This window comes from Magnolia sinica, chromosome 2 (genome assembly GCF_029962835.1).
Source record: "Magnolia sinica isolate HGM2019 chromosome 2, MsV1, whole genome shotgun sequence".
In the NCBI taxonomy this organism is placed as follows: domain Eukaryota; kingdom Viridiplantae; phylum Streptophyta; class Magnoliopsida; order Magnoliales; family Magnoliaceae; genus Magnolia; species Magnolia sinica.
Window position 1 is genome coordinate 138,942,839 of NC_080574.1, and position 22,892 is coordinate 138,965,730.

General features: G+C 39.5%; 1 protein-coding gene across 1 annotated transcript; it reads right to left on the reverse strand.

Moving 5' to 3' along the window:
- Window positions 1-18,365: 18,365 nt before the first annotated feature.
- On the reverse strand, window positions 18,366-20,570 carry LOC131237927 (clathrin coat assembly protein AP180). The gene has a single exon (XM_058236000.1). The coding sequence runs from the start codon at window positions 20,245-20,247 to the stop codon at window positions 18,421-18,423; it is 1,827 nt and encodes a 608-aa protein (XP_058091983.1). The 5' UTR covers window positions 20,248-20,570; the 3' UTR covers window positions 18,366-18,420.
- Between the last annotated feature and the right edge of the window lie 2,322 nt (window positions 20,571-22,892).

Genomic DNA, 22,892 nt, shown 5'->3' on the forward strand with positions numbered 1-22,892 from the left:
ATATATATATATATATATATATATATATATATATATATATATATCAGCTTGATCCAATATTTATGTGGTCAATCGCCACTGTTAAATACGGGATGGTTCAACTGAGTTTGGATCTGCTTCATTTTGGGCTCATGCCTTAAATAGATTTGTCAAAACCGATTGACGGCGTGGATATACAATTCATACATAAAGGTGGCCCCACGGTAAGGGCCACACCTGATCCACTCGCATAAAATTGTAACCCTGGCCATCCAATGGCGGTTTTTGGACGTTGAATGCTTGGCTGTAGCCCTGGTTAGTTTGTCGACTTCCCACCTGTGTTCTTATTCAGATGGTTCCTGACTTGGTTGGATAGGTTTGATTTGGTACTATGGGCCTACATGGCATAGATCGCTTGTCACACAAATTCCTTTTGTATCGTGTATTTTACTTGAGAGGAACGAATGTTCTGATTTTACGGTGGTCCCCGGGCTCATCGTCAAGCTCATGCGTAAAGCCGCATTACACATGGGACTTACCAGTCAGTGAGATGTATGGACTATTATCGATGAACGCATCAAATGTTTATGGCCATCTGATCTCTAATGGTTCATACGGGGCATACTATCCAAAATGGGCAATGCCATGGGTCCCACCTTTATTCTGTTGATGTGAATGATGACTGTACAAGAATTCAGGTGGGTGCAACAACAAAAATCGGAGCCCCGCCTCTCATCTAAACTAGCTTTAACTCACAAAATAGAGGAAATAAACAAATAAAAAAGATTCTGAAAGGCTACAAAAACTTGAGAGGCAGCGGCGATCGTACCTTCAACAAATGTAGAAACAGGGCAACAAATGTAGAAACAGGGCAGCAGGATTTCCTTCTCAACTAACATTCACTTCAACCTAGCAGCTAGCGCATACAGACAATACAATCATCAGTCCACTTAAAAAGGAAAGGACACCCACCATTCTGCCTACCTCAGCCTACACACCACCATCCAAAACGTATACATCATCATCATACACTCCTCACCATTATTTTCATCCACATATACACAACATACACAGCAAGCACCACTCATCAGCCGCACAACTCCATCCAACCCAGCATCCGAACACCATCATATAACCTTGCATCCCCACATTACATAGCCATGATCAGATAACATACCCGAGGGGTATGTCTCTGCATAAATCCTTGGAAAATATGCAGACAGAACCTGAGTTAGTGATCAGAGGAAGCGTCCAAGACAGAACCAAGCTGCTGACGCCCACACCCAGGCATCCAACCATTCTAACTCCAGCAATTCCAGCACGAGATAAGAAGAATCTAACCTTTGAATGGAATGCATACTAAAGCCGCTAACATGCTAAAACTGCTGCAGTAATACTGATCTTGCCTAAGAGCTGCTCGACAGGCAGTGGGCTGAAAAGAGTTTTCCAATGCATAAAACCAAAGCAACAAAGAGAGTAAAAACATAATGATGAGTATGCATTATACATATTGTGAAATCGATGCAACCCAACATTGATGAGCATTTTCTAACTTTAAGATCATAGACATCCAATCTATGGTTGTATAACTTGTGGCCACTGATCTAAAGGTTAGGAAATTGCAGCCTAGGAGACCCTGAATGTCTTTCTATCCACAATGAAGCCCATCAGATGAATGGTCTACATCCCTGAATGTGTGAGACAATCTGCATGGACTGACTACTTGTTGGGTTCTAAAACCCTACTTCTTGCGGACGAGTGGCTGCAGCCACCATAAAACAGAAAAATAAAAACCGAAAGAGAAAGAGCCTCGAACTGTTGAAATCTTGAATGCATAGAAACGATTACACTGGTGCCATTTATAGGCTTTTCTCCTTATGTGAAATGACAAAAAAATCTCCATCTAGATGCTTCCTAGGGGCAGCTAAAGAAAGAAAAAATTCAGAAAATATCTACTGTTATCTTAACCCAGCTAATACTCTAAACTTAGAAAAAAATCTAACAGCACGACTAGCATACACGGTTCTTACACGTTATGCACAGCTGACTCATAAGATCCTTACACGGTTTTGGATTTGCATAAATCCACCACCGTGTCCAACACTCCCCTTCAAACCAAAACCGGCTTCATTCCGAGCATTGATCTAAGTCTCTGAATGTGTCAGTCGACAATGCTTTAGTGAAAATGTCTGTGTCTTGTTCAGTGGTATGATAGTATTCCAGCTTAAACAATTTCTGTTTTACTTGATCTCTAAGAAAGTAATATATTATGTCGATGTGCTTGCTCCTTCCATGTTGAACTGGATGTTTGGCAAGTTCGATTGCTGACTTGTTGTCCACGTATATAAGAGTGGATTTCTCCTGTGGATGCTTCAACTCCTTTAGTAGATTCCTTAGCCAGATCGCCTCACATACAGTGGATGAAGCTGCTACGTACTCAACTTCACATGTGGATAGAGTGACCACACTTTGTTTCTTTGAATTTCATGTGAATGTTGTCGACCCAAAATAGAAAGCATAGCCTGTAGTGCATTTTCTTTCATCTTGGTCACCACCCTAATCACTATCAGAGTATCCATACAGCATTGCCCCATCATCGTATGGATAAAAGAGACCGAATTCAATAGTCCCTTTGATATACCTCAGCACTCATTTTGCAGCTAGCCAGTGTGACTCTTTTGGGGCTTCTATATACCGGCTTAGAAGCCCAACACTGTAAACTATATCTGGCATAGTAATTGTGAGGTACCCTAAGCTTCTGATTAGACTCTTGAATAGGGTTGAGTTGACATTTATTCCTTCTCCATCTTTTGTGAGCTTCAGGCCTGTTTTAACAGGTGTATTGATAGCTTTACAGTCGATCATCTGAAACTTCTCAAGAAGTTCTTTTCTATACTTCTTCTAGGATATGTAAATGCTACTGACTTGTTGCTTCACTTCAATGCCCAAGAAGAAAGACATCAATCCACCATCACTCATCTCGAACTCTTTGAATATAGCCCGCTTGAATTCTTCAAATATCTCTGGTTATTCTCAGTGAATAGCAGATCATCAACATATAAACAAGCTATAAGCATATCACCATAGGCATTCTTCTTTGTGTAGACGACATGCTCATACAGACATTTGACGAAACCATTCTTTTGAAGATAGTCGTCGATCCGTGCATTCCAAGCACAGGGAGCTTGCTTCAACCCATACAGGGCTTGCTTCAGCCGATACACCTTGTGTTCCTCCTCTTGCATGACAAAGCCTTCAAGCTGGTCAACGTAGACTTCTTCTTCGAGTACTCCATTTAAGAATGCGGATTTCATATCCAGTTGATAGATCATCCAACTGTGATGAGCTGCAAGGGAGATAATCATTCTTATAGTGTCAAGGCGAGCAACTGGGGCGAAAACTTCTTCATAGTCTACCCTATATTTCTGTTTGTAACCTTTTGCTACGAGCCTTGCCTTATATCGTTCGATCTTACCATCGGCATTCCACTTAATTTTGTATACCCATTTGAGACCAATGGTCTTCTGGCCTTTAGGGAGTGAGGTCAGCTCCCATGTTCGATTCTTCTCGATGAGTTAAATCTCTTCTTCCAAAGCCTTTCTCCAACATTCTTCATTCACAACCTCTTCGAATGTGAGAGGCTCGTGGTCCGTATACAAGCAGAACAAATTTACTTCCTCAGTTTCTATATAGATGTCGTTGAGGCTTCTCATTTTAATAGGAGCTAAGGGTAAATGAGAATTGGATGAAGATGTGCTGGCTGAATTCTGATTTGTTGAAGTACTTCCAAGAGAGATGTAACATACTCCTGGACTTCTGCGATCCGAAAGAAGTGATGTGGGTGTCAACTCTTAATTCTCATATATCTCTTCTTCATATTCTTCAACTTCGACTTGCTTTTCTTTGGCTGAGTTTTCCTCGTTCCAATTTCATACTTTTTTCTCATAAAACACCACATCTCTACTCACCACCACCTTATTGGTTAGTGAGTTGTAGAGCTTGAATGCCTTTGACTCCTCGCCGTAGCCGATAAAGATGCACTTCTCGCCACAATCATCAAGTTTTTTTCTTCTCGCTTCTGGAACTTGAGCGTAGGCAACACACCCAAAGATTTTAAGGTGCGCTATGCTGGGCTTTTATCCACTCCATGCTTCTTACAGTGTCTTGAATCTGACACTTTTGGTCGGACACCTATTGAGTAGATAGGCAGTACATGCAACTGCCTCTACCCAGAAATTTTTTGGCAGACTTTTCTCCTTTAGCATGGTCCTCGTCATGTTAAGGATGGTGTGGTTCTTTCGTTCCGCAATTTCATTTTGTTGTAGCGTGTACGCTGCAGTGTGTTGTTGCTTAATGACATGTTCCCTGCAATATTCCCGAAAAACATTTGGGGTGTACTCCCCACCTCTATCAAATCTAAAGGTTTTTATTTTAAGACCACTTTCTTTTTCAACAAGGGCCTTAAAATTTTTTAAAATAATAAAAATAGCAGACTTCTCTTTGATTACATACACCCACAAATTTCTACTAAAATCGTCAATGAAGGTAATAAAGTATTTATTACCTCCAATAGAGATTGGCTCTAATGGTCCACAAATGTCAGTGTGAACCAATTGCAACGGTTCTCTTGTTCTTTGGGATACTCCACTCGAAAAGGAGTTCCTTTGTTGTTTCTCAAGTATGCACGCCTCGCACACATGTTCTGGAGCTTCAATAGCAGGCAAGCCATGTACCATGCTTGATGAGGATAGAAGTTTCAGGCCACTGAAATTTAGATGGCCAAAGCGAAGATATCACATCCAAGAATCATTCTTTGCTTTTCCATAAAAACACTTCTCAAGCATTGTAGACATACCCTTTTTCGAGGAGTTGTCCAAGACTCAGTATATTACTTTTCATGTTGGTCACATAGTACACATTGGAGATATAGTTTGGAATACCATTCTTCTGAAAGATTTTGATTTTGCCTTTACCTTTCACTGGTGTTTTTGATGAGTCTCCAAACGTTACATCACCATGAACTCCTTCTATGAGTTCCACAAAGAGTTTCTTGTCGCCACACATGTGATTGCTAGCACCCGTATCAAGATCATACCATACATCTTGCTGATCACTGCCTTTCTCTTGTGTAAGGAGAAGTGTGGAGCTTTCTTGTTCATAGCCTGATGCTTCGGCATAGTTGAATAGCTCGTCTTGATTCACCGGCTTGCTCCAACGATCAGATGCATAGTGGCCAAGCTTGTTGCAATTATAACATTGGATGTTCTTTGTACTTCCCCGTCCACGCATAGATCTGCCTCTACCATTTCCTCTTCCACGAAAATTAGTATTTTTCAGCTGATTTTGGCCATGGCTTTGTTGGTATCCTCGCCCTCTGCCTCTTGCGCGATTGCTAGCAATACGTCCACCACATTATGAACTTCCACGTCCACCATTATTATCATTCAGAGTCAATATTAACTCCAAAGCTTGTTCCATCAACATGGAACTTGTATTCTTCTACATTCATTGCTCATGAACTTGCAACGACCCCATCAACTCCTTAATGGAGAGTTTTTCAATATCTTTTGATTCTTCGTTCGCCACAACCACATGCTCAAACTTGCTTGTGAGGGATTGAAGTATCTTTTCAATAACTCGAACATCTTCAATCTTCTCACCATTTCTTTTTAAATTATTGACAGTTACAAGCAATCGCGAAAAATAATCAGTAATATTCTCACATTTCTTCATGTGAGTCGCTTCGAACTCAGCTCTTAATGTTTGAAGGCGAACCCGTTTTACTCGATTTACACCCTTGAAGATGGTGTTAAGGGTATCCCATGCTTGCTTGCTTGATATTGCTTCAGCAATCTTTTCAAAGGTTGATTCATCCAACCCTTGATAGAGAAGAAACAAAGTCTTGTTGTCTCTCTTCCTTTGATTTTTTAGAGCGGTCTTTTCTTCATTGGTGAAGGCGGCTTCTTCCTCCATAGTGACTTCTACATACCCATCGGTGACGATCTCAAATAGTTCTTGTGACCCAAACAACGCCTTCATTTGGATGCACCATTTTTCATAGTTGTCTTTTGACAACTTAGGAACCTGCGGTTGGATAGTGCTGGCCATCTTTTTCTTTTGTTTTAAAAAAAAAGGATGGCTGATTTATTTTTTTGTTTTTTGGCTGAAACAGTGGAGTCTTGGACAAATTCTTGGTTGAAACGGTGGAGTCTTGCACAGATTCTTGGCTTTTGCAATTTGATTTTTTTTTAAAAAAAAAAAAACAGATTTTTTTTTTCTGCAATATGATTTTTTTGAAAATAGTTTTTTTTTTTTTTTTTGCAATTTGATTTTTTTTTTTTAAATAGATTTTTTTGTTGCAATCTGATTTTTTTGAAAACAGATACTTTTTTTTTTTTTTGCAATCGATTTTTTTTTTTGGATAGATTTTTTTTGGAAAAAAAAAATTCTGTTTTGACTGAAAAATTGCTGGAAACTTTTTCTGAAAAAAACTTGGGACCTGTGGGTTATGGGGCTACCACACTTGATGGCTCTGATACCAGTTTGTTGGATTCTAAAACCCCACTTCTTGCTAACGAGTGGCCGCAGTCACCATAAAACAGAAAAATAAAAACTGAAAGAGAAAGTGCCTTGAACTGCTGAAATCTTAAATGCATAGAAATGATTACACTGGTACCATTTATAGGCTTTTCTCCTTATGTGAATTAACAAAAAAAATCCCCATCTAGATGCTTCCTAGGGGCAGCTAAAGAAAAAAAAAATCTAAAAAATATCTACCGTTATCTTAACTCAACTAATACTCTAAACTTAGAAAAAATCTAACAGCACAGCTAGCATGCACGGTTCTTACACATTATGCACAGCTAGCTCATAAGATCCTTACGCAGTTTTGGATTTGCACAAATCCACCACCGTGTCCAACACTACTCATTTTTATCTACATGTTACGGGAAATGGATATACACCAAAACTCATAATTTTGCACATGATATTAAAATGAAAAATACTTTTTTAAATTAAAAGAAAAAAAAAAAAAGAAGAAGAAGAAGAAGAAGAGAAAACTTCTTTTAGGGTTAGCATCCTTTTCTTTTTTCTTTTGTCTTTTTCAAAAGAAGGGCCATACCCCTGTACCTTTGTTAAGAAGGAATAAACGATGTACAAGCTAGATTTTCGGGTGGGCTCCACACAAAAATATAGGGTTAGCCTCCTATATTAGCTTTTCAACATTTAAAAATCGATGGTGACTCATCCTTCTCACATATGGCACCGATTTACAACCATCCAGGCCGAATTGTGGGTCCCATTGTGGATGCAGCTGATTATCTAAATCGCACTATTCAGGCAATCCTAACCATCAAAATAATGGTTAAAATTAAAATATTGAGTGGTCCACAAGGGAAATATCAAATGGTTAAAGAATCTGAACTGCGACTAGTAGGTTTCCTTTAGCGTATTTGCTACATCACAAAGATGATACTCGCATTAGAACAAAACAATAATCAACCCATTAACAAACTTCAAAATCCAGCAATTGCATACTTCATATCTTTGAGAGGGTTGTGTCTCAACCCTATCAAGAGTCCTTATTAAAACAAAAGACCCACCCTCTCAATCCCATCAAGAGTCCTTAAAAAAAAAGACTAACCCAAGCACAAGAGAACAAGTTAATCAAGCTCCAACTTCATGTAAGAATCTGTATGTTACACGTATATGCCAACTTGCCTGTATATCAAACTCCCTAGGTTGGGAGAAACTCATCCATATGAGTATAGAAGAAGATAATGAAGCTACAATCAAACTCCAAAGGTTGAGAGAAACTCATCCATGTGAGTATTGAACAAGATGAAGCTACAATATTCAAACTCCACATGTAGAGAGAAATTCATCCATATGAGTATTGAACCAATCAAACTCCGCAGGATTCACTCTTGCTTATGGTAGGGTGTCTACATTGATGATTTGCTTATTTGTGTTAGAAGTGATTATCATTCATTAAATTATTATTTTTTATTAATATATTGATTTGCACATAGAAAGAAAGGTGATCTATTCAACTTTATTTCTATCACGTACTTGGTCAGGTAGTAACAATGAAAGATGAACTCAAGCAAAATGTTGCATGCAAATATCAACCTACTATAATGTTCATAATCTGATCGATTGTGAGTTTGCTTTGAATAGTATGCATGATTGTTGTTGTTAATTGTATTAGTTGATCCAATCTCCGAAAATTCAATCGTGGGTCCAAAACTGGTGGATTCAATACAGAATACAACTTCCTCTAGCACTTGTTCTCTTCAGCATTTGATTAATCATGTATTGGATCTCATTAGATGTTGAGATTCTCAACAAATTCATCTCCATCAAATTAATATCTGCTCTCGTTGTCGAGAAAAGATGTGCTTCACTGCGATGAGTGAAGGGCACAGATTGACCATTTCCTACTTGAATGCCACCAGTGCCTGTTTTGGAAGATGTTTCTATAAGATTGACAGGATTTGGAATCATGTCACTAGTGGTGGCCCGTGTGACGAGTATCGCTAGAAAATCGCAGGATAATTTTGCAAAAAAATACACCAAACAATATTATCATGTTTTTAAATTGAAAAGATATAGCAAAAACCTTATATATATATACATATATATATATACATATATATATATATATATATATATATATATATATATAATATTATATATATATACACCTATATATACTTCTTCTTTTTGTTTTTTTTTTTGTTCATGTCTCTTTGTTGAAGAGTCATGTCCCTTAGTTTATGTGTGTGTGTGTGTGTGTGTGTGTGTGTAGGGATTTCATTTTTCATATATGAAGTACTACAAGAAAAATTAGTTCTCTCCTATTCCGTTCTAAGTTATTTTTACTAAGTAAAAAGGCTACAATAGCCTACAAAGTGGTATCAAAGCTTAGTTTCGGGTCTTGACTGGGTATTAGAAACTTCTACAAAAGTAGAATTAATGGCAACAAATGATGCAACGATTCATCCCGCAATTCCCATTTTTGGAGGGGAGAACTTTGATCATTGGAGCATCAAAATGAAGACCTTGTTCCAATCTTAAGGGCTATGGGAGATTGTTGAAACCGGTTATCCAACTACAACCGATCTCACACCTCTCTCAGCCATACAACATGAACAACTAGATGCGAAGGCCCTCTTCTTCATCCAACAAAGTGTCTCTGATTCTATCTTCTCTAGGATTATTCCATCTCAAACTTCAAAGCAAGCTTAGGACACTTTACAACAGGAGTTCAAAGGTACGTCAAAAGTGATTGCCATCAAGTTACAAACTCTACGGAGGGAGTATGAAAATCTGAAAATGAAAGACTCGGAAAAGATGAAAGATTATCTTTCACGAGTGATTGAAGTAGTGAATCAGATTATGATCTATGGAGATTCTATTTCTGATGAAAAGATGGTTCAGAAGCTTTTAATAAGCCTCACTGCAAAATATGATGTTGTTGTTGCCGCAATAGAGGAATCTAGGGACCTTTCAACCTTATCATTGGTTGAGTTGATGCGCTCTTTAGAATCACATGAACAAAGATTGTTGAGGCGTGAAGAAAAATCAGTTGATAGTGCGTTTCAAACAAAACTTTCAATTGGTTCACAAAGTTCTTCCGAGAAGACAAAAGCTGTCGAAAAGAATCAAGGCAGCTACATGAAAGGTAGAAAATCGATGCAAGGGAAATGGCAAAATTAAAACAAAGGTAAAAATTCAAATCTTACCTACGATTTTTGCAAAAAGTCTGGCCATATTGAAAGTGGGTGTTGGAATTGAGGCAAACCTCAGTGTTTTAACTGTAAAAAGTTTGGACACGTAAAGAAGGATTTTCATTTCAAGGACAATCAACATGCTACAAACTTCTCTGAAGAAAAAGTTGAAGAAAACATGTTTTTTGCATGTCAATACTCACTCACTCAAACTGAAGACATATGGTACTCTTGGACAATGGATGCAGCAATCATATGACAGGTGATGATCGGATATTCACAAATATCGACTCATCCGTCAGATCTCAAGTCCGTATGGGAAATGGTGCTATTATGGAAGCAAATAGAAAGGGGACAATTGCCATTGAAACCAAGAAAGGGGTCAAGTATATAAAAGATGTTTTACTTGTTCCTGACTTGGATCAAAACTTGCTAAGTGTTGGGCAACTTGTTCAAAATGGGCACTCTATATTCTTCAAAAATGATTCTTGCATTATCTATGACAAGAATGGCACAAATCAAGTGATTGCTATGGTGAATATCGAGAAAAATCGTAATTTTCCTATTAAGTTGTGATATTCGATCGATTGTGCACGGAAAGTCGAGACACTTGATGAATCTTGGCTTTGGCATAAAAGACTGGGGCGTTTGAGCTTTCTTGGATTGAAGTTGATGGATTAGAAGAATCTAATAGATGGTTTACCGTCTATGAAAATTAAAAATGACATTTGCTCGGGTTGTGCATTGGGAAAACATCATCGTGCACCTTTCTCAAGAAGCACGTGGAGAGCAAAGGCGCCTTTAGATTTGATCCACACTGATATTTGTGGAAAAATGCAAACTCCATCACTTAGTGAAAGCTTGTATTTTATCATCTCTGTTGATGATTATACAAGAATGATGTGGGTGTACTTCATAAAGCAAAAGTCAGAAGCTCTTTCAATCTTCAAGGGAGTCAAATCACAAGTTGAGAGACAAAGTGGTCTCAAAATCGTATGTCTCTAAGGAATTTGAGACATATTGTGAAGAAGAAGGAATCGAGAGGCAACTGATTGTTGCTTATACACCTCAGCAAAACGGCGTTGCAGAACGGAAGAATAGAACAATTGTTGAAATGACTCATTCTATGTTAAAGGAGCAAGGCATCCCAAATACTTTTTGGGCTGAAGCGGTGTCTACAGCTGTTTACTTGCTTAATCAGAGTCCTACAAAAGCTGTGTATGGCAAAACACCGATTGAAGCATGGTTAGGTTACAAGCCTTCTGTAAAATATCTCAAAATTTTCGGTTGCATTTGTTATGTTCATATTTCATCTCAAAAGCATCAAAAACTTGATTTAAAATCTGAAATTTGTATTTTCATTGGTTATAGTACTTTATCAAAAGGTTATCAAGTATATAACCTTGAGACAGGGAAGCTAATGATTAGTCTAGATGTTTTGTTTAATGAAAGTACATGATGGGATTAGAAAAGGAAAAATATACAAGAACAAACTGTTCTTATATAAGAATATGAGCCGAAAAGCACTCAAGATGTGGAAGAAGAAACAGAAGTAGAAAATGATGAAGAAGATTATGGACCCACAACTCCATTCTCTTCACCAGAAGTTACTCCATCTGCATCATCAAGTTCTCCATCAACAAGTTCAAGTATTTCATCTGAATCGCCCCCGAGAAAAATGAAGAGTCTAAGAGACATCTACGAGCGTTGCAATTTTTTGGTTGTAGAACTGGAAAGCTTTGAAGTTGCAGCTCGAGAAGACAATTGGGTGAAAGCTATAGAAGAGGAAATTTGAATGATAGAGAAGAACTCTACTTGGGAGATAGTTAATCGTCCAAGCAGCAAAGATGTTGTTGGAGTAAAATGGGTTTACAAGTCTAAACTCAATTTAGATGGCTCAATCCAAAAATATAAGGCAAGGCTCGTTACAAAAGGTTTTACACAACAACCAGGCATTGATTATAATGAAACCTTTGCACTGGTTGCTTGATTGGAGACTATACGGACCCTCATTGCACTTGCAGCTCAAAAGAAGTGGTCCATTTTTCAGCTTGATGTCAAATCAGCCTTCTTGAATGGTATCCTCAATGAAGAAATTTATGTTGATCAACCACAAGGATTTGTGGTGGAGGGCAAAGAAGATAAAGTCTATCGGTTGAAGAAAGCGTTGTATGGACTAAAGCAAGCGCTGCGTGCTTGGTATAGCCAAATCGATGGTTATTTTGCCAGGAATCAGTTTCATCAGAGCAAGTGTGAGCCTACCTTATTCATCAAGACTGAAGGTACATTTATTCTCATCATATCATTGTATGTTGACGATTTGATACTCATGGGAAATGATCATAGTCTGCTCCATCAGTTCAAACTCGATATGATGAAGAGATATAAGATGAATGATCTTGGCATGATGCATTATTTTTTGGGAATAGGCGTTTGTCAAGACGAAAATGGAATCTTCATTTCTCAAAAAAGTTATGCTGAATCTATTCTTGCAAAATTCAACATGGAAGAATGCAACCCAGTTACTACTCCTCTTGTAGTAAATGAGAAACTGATAAAAGACGATGGTTCAAAAAAGGTGGATGAATCATTGTATGGAAGTATCGTTGGAAGCCATATCTCACTACTACTAGGCCTGATATTATATTTGCTGCAAGTTTACTGTCGAGATTCATGAATTGTCCAAAGTAAACTCACTTAGGAGTTGCAAAAAGGGTGTTACAATACATCCAAGGATTGTTGGATTATGGAATCATGTATACTCCTATTCCAAACTCAAAATTGGTAGGATATACAGATAGTGATTAGACAGGATCCATAGATGATAAGAAAAGCACATTGGCATACACTTTCTCTCTTGGATCCGGGATAATTTTTTGGGCATCAAAGAAACAAAGTACCGTTGCTCAATCTACAGCAGAAGCAGAGTATGTGGCGGCATCTCTTGCAGTTTCTCAAGCAATATGGTTACAAAGAATTCTTGAAGAGATTGGCGAAAAGCAAAATGAAGGAACTACTATATATTGCGACAACATGTCAACCATTTCAATCGCAAAAAATCCAATATATCATAACAAGACGAAGCATATTGCTATCAAGCATCACTTCATCTGCGAAGTTATTGAGAGTGGCGAGATCAAGTTGACGTATTGCAAGACGAAAGAACAAATGGCTGACATATTCACCAAGGCACTCCCTAAAGAAAGTTTTTGTCATCTTCGAGAGATGTTGGGAGTAATTCAGAAAGTGCATTAAGGGGGGAGTGTTGAATTAATGCACTTTTGTGAAAAGGTTCATGTCTCTTTGCAAGAGTCACGTCCCTTAGTTGAAAAGGTTCATGTGTTTTTGTTGAAGAGTCACATGTCCCTTAGTTGAAAAGGTTCAAATCTCTTTGTTGAAGGGTTATGTCCCTTAGTTTTTTTTTTTTTTTTTTTTATATTATAAATATGTGTATGGATTTCGTTTTTCATATATAAAGAAGTATTATAACAAAAATTAGTTTTCTCCTACTCCCTTCTAAGTTATTTTTACTAAGTAAAAAGGCTACAATAGCCTATATATATATATATATATATATATATATATATATATATATATATATATATATATATATATATATTAAAATCATTTATTAGTTTAGAATAAATAGTTTTATTACAGTGAGATTTTCCAAATAATATCCTAAGAAAGCCTCAATATCTGGAGATCTCCCTGGAAATTTGCAGGCCGAGAAATTTCCGAGAAGCAGATTTTGACACTATGGTGGTGATACTGTTAATTTGATTGGTGGGCAGATAAATATCTACTGTGGCAGTACATGGATCTGTTCCTTGTTTCCTTTTTACAAATCTGGTAAACTATTTGAGAAATTTCAATGATATTTGGTGCAACCGAATCCACCATTTGATTTCTTCCGCATGTATAGCCACGCAATGTGTAATTCCAACTGTACGACCCATATATGGGCGATCAACCTTTTGAAGCCCACCCGCTTTTTACCTCCCAAGAATAAGCCCCAACTGTACGGCCCCATTTATCAGGTCGAAAATGTCTTTACATTTTTAGAGCTGGGGCTACCTTTGGCTACGGATTATAACCGTAGCTATAACCGTCCCATAACCTGCCAATTGCAAAAGGGTGGACAGACCCGAGTCACTATCCCACTGACCCGGTCGACCCCAACTCATTGTTCCAGCTTTGTGTATATATATATATATATATATATATTTATTTTTTATAAGGAGAACTTTTTCTCTCCTATATTTTTCTCTAATACATATTTATATAAATATGTATATATGAGCATATAAAATTTTTTTTCTCTTTTTATTCATTTCGTTCTTTATTCATTTAATAAACATATCTCTTAAACCAGAATGAGTTACTTGACGTACCATATAGGATTTGGAGGTAGGAGATGCTACTTTAGCTAACCAACCTACTTATTTTCCAAGATTCCATCAGGTTGATGGTCGAAAATTCATTTCATTCACTCCATAGCCAATTTCAATCAGTTCGTGGTCAATTTCATTCATTTCATTTCATGGTCAATTCCATGCATTTCATGGTCAATTCCCTTCACTTTCACGGTCAATTCGCTTCACTTCACGATCAATTCCAATCATTTCACGGTCAATTCGCTTCACTTCATAGTCATTTCCATGCATTTCACGATCATTCCCAGCGATTTCGCGTTGATTAACGGTCATTTCCATGCATTTCAAGGTCAATTCCCTTCACTTCACGGTCATTTCCATGCATTTCACGGTCAATTCGCTTCACCTCAGGGTCATTTCCATGCATTTCACGGTCAATTCGCTTCACCTCAGGGTCATTTCCAGGCATTTCATGGTCATTCCCGGCGATTCCGTGTTGATTCACGGTCATTTCCATGTAATTCACAGTCAATTCCCTTCACTTCACGGTCATTTCCATGCATTTCACGGTCATTCCCGACGATTCCACGTTGATTCACGGTCATTTCCACGCATTTCACGGTCAATTCGCTTCACTTCAAGGTCATTTTCATGCATTTCACAGTCATTTCTTGCAATCAAAACAATTCCTGTTGATTCACGGTCATTTCCATGCATTTCACGGTCATTCGGCGATTCCATTTTATTTCACATTTCACAGTCATTTCACGGTCATTCCATGTGATTCACGTCATTTCCATGCATTTCACGTCGATGATTCTGTTTGATTCACGGTCATTTCACGCATTTCACGGCCAATTCCTTACTTCACGGTCATTTCCATGCATTTCACGGTCATTCCGGCGATTCCATTTAGATGACCGTGAAGTCAGGGAATTGACCGTGAAATTCTGAAATACGTCGAATTCACATCATTCGCGGTCATTACCGTGCATAATGTCATTGGAATTACCGTGTATTCGGACGATTTCACGGTGAAATTCGCGTAACTTATCATTTCCATGCATTTACATATACCGTGAAATGTGTGGAAATGACCGTGAATCAACACAGAATCGCCGGGAATGACCATGAAATGCATGGAAATAACCGTGAAGTGAAGCGAATTGACCGTGAAATGCGTGGAAATGACCGTGAAGTGAATTGAATTGACCGTGAAATGCATGGAAATGACCGTGAATCAACACGGAATCGCCGGGAATGACCGTGAATCAACATGGAATCGCCGGGAATGACCGTGAAATGCATGGAAATGACCGTGAAATGAAGCAAATTGACCGTGAAGTGAATTGAATTGAATTGACCGTGAAATGCATGGAAATGACCGTGAATCAACACGGAATCGCCGGGAATGACCGTGAAATGCGTGGAAATGACCGTGAAGTGAAGGGAATTGACTGTGAAATGCATGGAAATGACCATGAATCAACACGGAATCGCCGGGAATGACTGTGAAATGCATGGAAATGACCGTGAAGTGAAGTGAATTGACCGTGAAATGCGTGGAAATGACCATGAAGTGAAGCGAATTGACCGTTAAATGCGTGGAAATGACCATGAATCAACACAAAATCGCCAGGAATGACCGTGAAATGCATGGAAATGACCATGAAGTGAAGGGAATTGACTGTGAAATGCATGAAAATGATCATGAATCAACACGGAATCGCCGGGAATGACCATGAAATGCATGGAAATGACCGTGAAGTAAAGCAAATTGACCGTGAAGTGAAGGGAATTGACCGTGAAATGTATGGAAATGACCGTGAATCATCACGGAATCGTCGAGAATGACCGTGAAATATATGGAAATGACCGTGAAGTGAAGCGAATTGACCGTGAAATGCGCGAAAATGACCGTGAAGTGAAGGGAATTGCCGAGAATGACCGTGAAATGCATGGAAATGACCGTGAAGTGATGTGAATTGACCGTGAAATGCGTGGAAATGACCGTGAAGTGAAGGGAATTGACCGTGAAATGTGTGGAAATGACCGTGAATCAACACGGAATTGCCGAGAATGACCATGAAATGCATGGAAATGACCGTGAAGTGAAGCGAATTGACCGTGAAGTGAAGGGAATTAACCGTGAAATGCATGGAAATGACCGTGAAGTGAAGTAAATTGACCGTGAAATGCATGGAAATGACCGTGAAGTAAAGTAAATTGACTGTGAAATGCGTGAAAATGACCATGAAGTGAAGGGAATTGACCGTGAAATGCATGGAAATGACAGTGAATCAACATGGAATCGACGGGAATGACTGTGAAATGCATGGAAATGACCGTGAAGTGAAGCAAATTGACCGTGTAGTGAAGGGAATTGACCGTGAAATGCATGGAATTGACCATGAAGTGAAGCGAATTGACCATGAAATGATTGGAATTAATCGTGAAGTGAAGTGAATTGACCGTGAAAGTAAAGGGAATTGAACGTGAAATGCATGGAATTGAACGTGAAATGAAATGAATGAAATTGACCACGAAGTGATTGATATTGGCCACGAAGTGAATGAAATGAATTTTCGACCATCGACTTGATGGAATCTTGGAAAATAAGTAGGTTGGTTAGCTAAAGTAGTATCTCCTACCCCCAAATCCTATATGGTACGTCAAGTAACTCATTCTGGTTTAAGAGATATGTTTATTAAATGAATAAAGAACGAAATGAATAAAAAGAGAAAAAAATTTATATGCTTATATATACATATTTATATAAATATATATTAGAGAAAAAGTTCTCCTTGTTAAAAATAATAATAATTTACAAAGGCAGAACAGCGAGTTGGGGTCGACCGGGTTTGGACCCGGTCGACTAGGTCAGTGGGACAGCGAGTCGGGTTCAACCGGGTTGTCGACCGGGTCATGTTGTTTTTCTTTTCCCTGTTGTAATTCTATCGCTGTTTATGGGTCCCATTATGATATATGTGTTGTATCCAAACCGTCCATCTATTTGGCGAACTCGTATTAAGGCTTGAGACGAAAAATAAGTCAGATCTAGTTATCAAGTGGACCACACCGTAAAAGGCAGTGGAGGATTAAACGTCTACCATTGAAATCCTTTCATGGGTCACAGAAGTTTTGGATCATTATGAAATTTGTTTTTCCTCTTCATCCATGTCTTTGTGACCTTATGGATAGATTGGATGATATGTTATAGTGGGCCCTACAAAATTTTTAACGGTGAAAATCAATTTTTCCGCTCCTTGTTGTGGTGTGGTCCAGTTGATCTTTGGGTATGATTTTATTTTTGTCTGATAATGCTCCGAAGTTCGAGGAGCGGAAGTGCTCGTCTTCGAGCACCAGGCGATCCGCCTCAGGAAGGAAAGCAGGGGCATTTTCGACATGAGAAATGGGGCCGTACAGCTGGGGATTCTTCTTGGAAGGTAAAAAGCAAGTGGGCTTTAAAAAGTTGTGGGCCATATACTGGTCATACAGTTGGAAATTTCTCCCACGCAATTCATGCACTGGCGTGAGAACCTTTAGCATGAGTTCATCTAAAGATTCAAGCATCTCCATATAAAGTTAGGGGCTGCTTGGATAGGACAAAAAAGTATCCTGACTAGTCATGGATATCCATACATGTCCATAATTTATCAATAGGCATGAATTATCACCTGTAACTAGAGGTGTTAAAGGTATGGATTACAGTGAAAAAGATAAAAATATTATTCTAATTAGAGAAATTTTGTTTCTTTTTATTTCGATTCCATCCTTAATAAGCACACATAATACTTTTTCATAGGACCACATTAGGATTATGAAAAATCTTGATTACTAGTAATTATTATCATTTCTTATCCCCTTATGTAAAGAACCAATGCTCTTTTGGATAAAAAAGTGATGAATATATTACTATTGAGCCATGAATTGAGTCTCCAATGAAGAGATTGAACTAATTGTTAATGACACCTTATTATTTGGATGCACATGAGTGTCACTTACCCGTTCTCATATAGCATATTCTAATATATAATGTTTGCAGCCATTCAAGTTATATATATATATATTGAAATTTCTTTTAACATGGAAAGACAAGCACTTGATGATGAACCCAAATGGGAATTATCTTTAGTATTCCATAACCAAAATCTCATAATGAAACCACATAATTACAAAGAAGAAGAAGAAGAAGAAGAAGAGCTCTCTTTCCATTGAGAGACGGGCACTTTTTGAGAACCCAAATGAAATTATCATGGAAAGAAAGAAGGGCCTCTGTCGGTGTATGCATCCAAAGAGAGAGGATGTAAATATCACTTAAACTAGCAATTTCAGTCGTGAGTCTGGTGTTGCATCCGCAACAGCTGCTGCTGCTGCTCTAACATGAAATTCTGATCCATGGAGTCGTCAGATGTTTGAACCTGAGTAGCCAAAGGAGGAGGAATGTATCCAGCCGTCAACAAAGGACTATCCGGCAGGACATGGGCCGGCGACGGAGGAAAGCAGTACACTGATGAAAAAGGATCAGCTTCCGGCGGTAAGGCCAGTTCGGGGTTTGTCGCACTGAAGGTTGGTGGTGGCAGATCCGATGAGGAATATGCCAGTGCTGTGGTGAGGAAGATGTTGTTCTCATTCCCTTCTTGTAGAAACGGGTTCCCGAGGTTTTGATGGTGATGATAGGCCAATGGACGCGGGCTGCGATAGACGTTTTCTAGAACCTGCGAGTCTGGCACTCTCAACGTAGTGTAATTGGGCTGATCTGATATGATGTTTGCCGTCTCCACCAACACTAATTCCCACCCTTTCTTCGCTCCTCCGTCCGCCGAACAAGATGGTGGAACTTCTTCTTCTTGGTGTTGCTGCTGTAGTTTTTCTTCAAAATTCGGATTGTAATCACCGCTTACTACATCGAACAGCCCTAGATCATCAAGGCTTGCTCTGTGATCTTGATCGACCGAAGACGGCGAGCTTATGTTTGCATCATTCACATTAATCAATTCACCGGCGTCGTGATCATCACCACCAATAGTCGATGAGACACTGACAATTGTTTCCTTCACATCCACCAAATCATCTTCCAAGGTGTTCCGATCAGACGTTTCAGATGACTTCTCTATCTCTTCTTCTGAACTGAATTCAGCTTTAATGTCCTGATCAGATGGGTCATCGGACGGCTCAGAGCCTATCGAATCCTTGATAGGTGGGCCAGGAAGAGCAAGTAGCTTCTCACCATCCTTGTGCTTGCAAGCACGGAAGGTAGATTGGTTATCCTTAAGAAATTCCTGGAGCGTCTCGAGCAGCTGCTCAGACATTTTCCGCACGCTCGGGTACTCGGCCGTCCGTCCAACGCCCAGACTCTTACAGAGGCTATAAAACGCGTCGAGCTCGTCGAACTGCTTTGAGGCTTTGGTGCATACGTGGAACGCCTCCACACAAGACGGATGAGGGAGGTGGAAGAAATTATCCAGGAGAAGAGAGAGGCCATGGGAGATGTCTCGATAGAGATCGAAGCTCTCACGAACGACGGAGTAGAGAGAGATCTGCACGAGACGGTTGGTCTTAGCAGGGCCAGTGGGGCGTGTGGCGAGTGCGCGATCGAGGAGACGTTGCCAGTAGGAGATGTTGTCTAAGAGAATGGCGGGCTTCACGTCGGAGATATTGTTGATGGATCGACTACGGCGTCGGTGTAACTTTCCCATGAGAGAGCAATCGAGTCGCTCGTCGAGATAGAGAGCGAAGGTGCGAACGAAGGCGGTGTAATCCCAAGGGCTGGAATTGGAGTCGTCGCGGAAGTTTGAGAGGTTGAGGAGACGGGAACCACGCTTCATGGCGTGGAGAGCTTCCTGAGCGAAGTGAGGGTCGCCTTCTTGGAGGATGTGGAAGATGAGGTTGAGAGATTTGAGAGCTACGATCCAGTTGCGGGTGCGAGCGATGCGGCGAGTCAGTGCCTGTACGCAGGCAGAAGCGTAGCTGCGGGAAGAGTTCGTTAGAAGGACAACCTCATTCACGAACCGATCTTCTACAGGAAAGTCGTCATGGGTTGTTGCCTTCAAGACTGCTACGTCAAGATTCGAACGGTTAGTGCCTGATACCTTCGCCAGCGATATGCTCGTCTGGTCTTTTACCGCTCCCAGCGCTTTCCGTAGCTTGCTTGGCATGGTGGAAATTCAAGAATGAAGAAGAAACAAGAAATAGGTATACAAGATGGAGGGTAGAAGGGAAATTGAATTTCTTACCTATTCTTATGCAGAAAGAGGAAGAAGAATGTAGGGAGGGTAGAATGAGAAAAGAAATTACTAGCTATATTATTAGCTTTGCTTTAAAAGGAAAAGTAGTAGGAAGGAAGGGAGGGTAGAACAGGAAATATAAATGTCTTTAGATCTGTACGTATATGAATTGAGAAGGAAGGAGCTTTTAATGGAAATTAAGAAATTTCTCTACCCCTTTGAGCTATGGAGGAAGGGGTAGAAAGGAAGGTTTTTTTTTTTTTTTTTTGGAAAAGAATATCGTGCTGAGTAAGGGGGGATGGTTTTGGATTGAACGAGAGGGAGAGGGTTTTGGATCGAAAGAGATAGCCGTTGAAATTTCTTTTGAATTGCTTTTTTTACGGAACTTGGGTCGGAGAGTGTTGTCTTTTTTAGAGTTCGTTTTGCTTCTGTCGCGATGTATGATTTTTTGTTTGTCGTCACTTGGTCGGGCCAGATATTTCCAATGATTTTAAACGTCCATTTTGTCTTTAATAAAGTAAATAATTAAATTATTATAAACACGTATTATTAATGATCTGATTATATGATTTTTAGATTTGAAGAGAGCCATTAAAAGCTCTTTTCATCGTTTTCAATTCGTCTACTAATAGCGATGGTCAGAACCAACCTTCCTGTGTAATTTTAATTTTTTGAACTTTTAGAATATATTCTATAACATGAACGGTTTCGATCATTGGAAAACACAGAATCTGGGGTCCAATGGCAGCGACACACACTTTATGGTTTATCGCGGCAGAGGCAAAAAGAACTCAGGTAGGTAGTCTTCCCACGGATTGTTTTTGACCGAATCGTTCGGACGACTGAGGGGTTGACCGCATTCTGCGTTTGGGTGCTGCTACTCTTCCTAAAATGTCCTCCTTAATATTCTCATCTGGACCGGTCATAGGGTGTGACCCACACTGATAAGCTGGAGTTTTCAATATCAGGATCGGTGGATCTATCCATCCGATCGGATGATCCAGGACGTTTCCAATATTCTTTCCTGCCGTCAGTTCTTGTATCAGTGATTAGACGGTTCAGATTGCCAATATTCTTTCCTCGCTCTTGTGTTGATACGTTCCTGTTTTTCATCTATGGTTGTTAGCCGAGCAATGGACAGTGTGATTCAAACAGTCAACGGTCCAGAACACAGATCATTGTGCCATGTTTCAGGAAATTGAGGTGGCTTTCTGCCCAATTGGGTTTTGATCGTGTGGGGCCCAGTTTTCCTCACCGTGCGAATCTGGTCCCTTTTAAGGACGCGGGGGTGGACCACCCAATCCGCGTAGGTCCACTTCACGGAAGTGGTTTGTACAAACCCATACACAGTGGTTTTATCCACGCCTCCATGGAGTCGGTCAAGGCAGGGGTTCTGTGGGGCCCACCGTGATGTATGGGTTTTATCCATTTTTAATTATCATTTTAGTAAATGATCCCAAAAATGAGCCAGAAATAAATCTTATGTGGACTACACATTGGGAATTGAATTCTTACCATTAAAAACTTCCTAGGGTGCACGAAAGTTTTGTATCATGATTATATTTAAGCTTATATTCATTTTATTTTTTTTACCTTAATCCCTGTCTATGTAATCTTATAAACAGGTTGGATGGAAAATAAACGTTGCAGTGGGCCTAAGAATGTTTCAACGATGGGTATCATTATCACCGCTAGATCCTTTAGTGTGGACCGTGTGGTCCGCTTGAATCCTGGATCTTCGTTCTTTTATTTTTGGATTCATAATATAAAATGATATGAAAAAATGTATAGACCACATGGATAAAACCCATACATCACGGTGGATCCCACATAACCCCTGACTGGACCGAGTGGTTGAGGCGGGTGCAGGTCGCAATCCGCTTCGGTCATTAACGGACGCTGATTGCGTCGTATCCCCGCCCGTCTCCAGCTGGCGGGCTTTAAGTGGCCACCGTGATGTATGGTTCTTATCCACACCGTCCATTCATTTTATTTTTTTTAATATCATCTTAAGGTTTTAAGCTAAAAAATGAGGCAGATACAAGGCTCAAGCGGGCTACACAATGGGGATTAAACTCTTACCGTTGAAAACTTCTTGGGGCTACAAAAGTTTTGGATGGAGCTGATATTTGTGTTTTCTCTTCATACAAGTCTTTGTAACTTTATGAACAGGTTGGATGGCAAATAAATATCACAGTGGGCCCTAAAAAAGTTTCAACGGTGAGAATCATTATCACTGCTGCTTCCTGTGGTGTGGTCCACTAGAGCCTTTAATCTGCCTCATTTTCATATCATAATATAAAATGATATAAAAAAAAATGGATGAACGGTGTGGATAAGACTCATACAACACGGTGGCCACTCAAAGCTCCTGCCCGTTCCTAGCGGCGGGGGTAGGACGCAATCCGCGTCCGTCATTTCTGGACGCGGATTGCTTGCGAACGGCGATCCCCAGTTTTACCACTTGCGAGTTGCGATCACTCGCGGATGAGAAACTTTTGGTACTCTGACAGAGAGTGATGGATAATAGCCATGCACTTAAAGATTTCATACGCGGCCTACAATCATTTGAAATC

What these genes read in the sequence shown, in the direction of transcription:
- LOC131237927 (XM_058236000.1), bottom strand. Translation starts at nt 20,247, where the DNA reads ATGCCAAGCAAGCTACGGAAAGCGCTGGGAGCGGTAAAAGACCAGACG.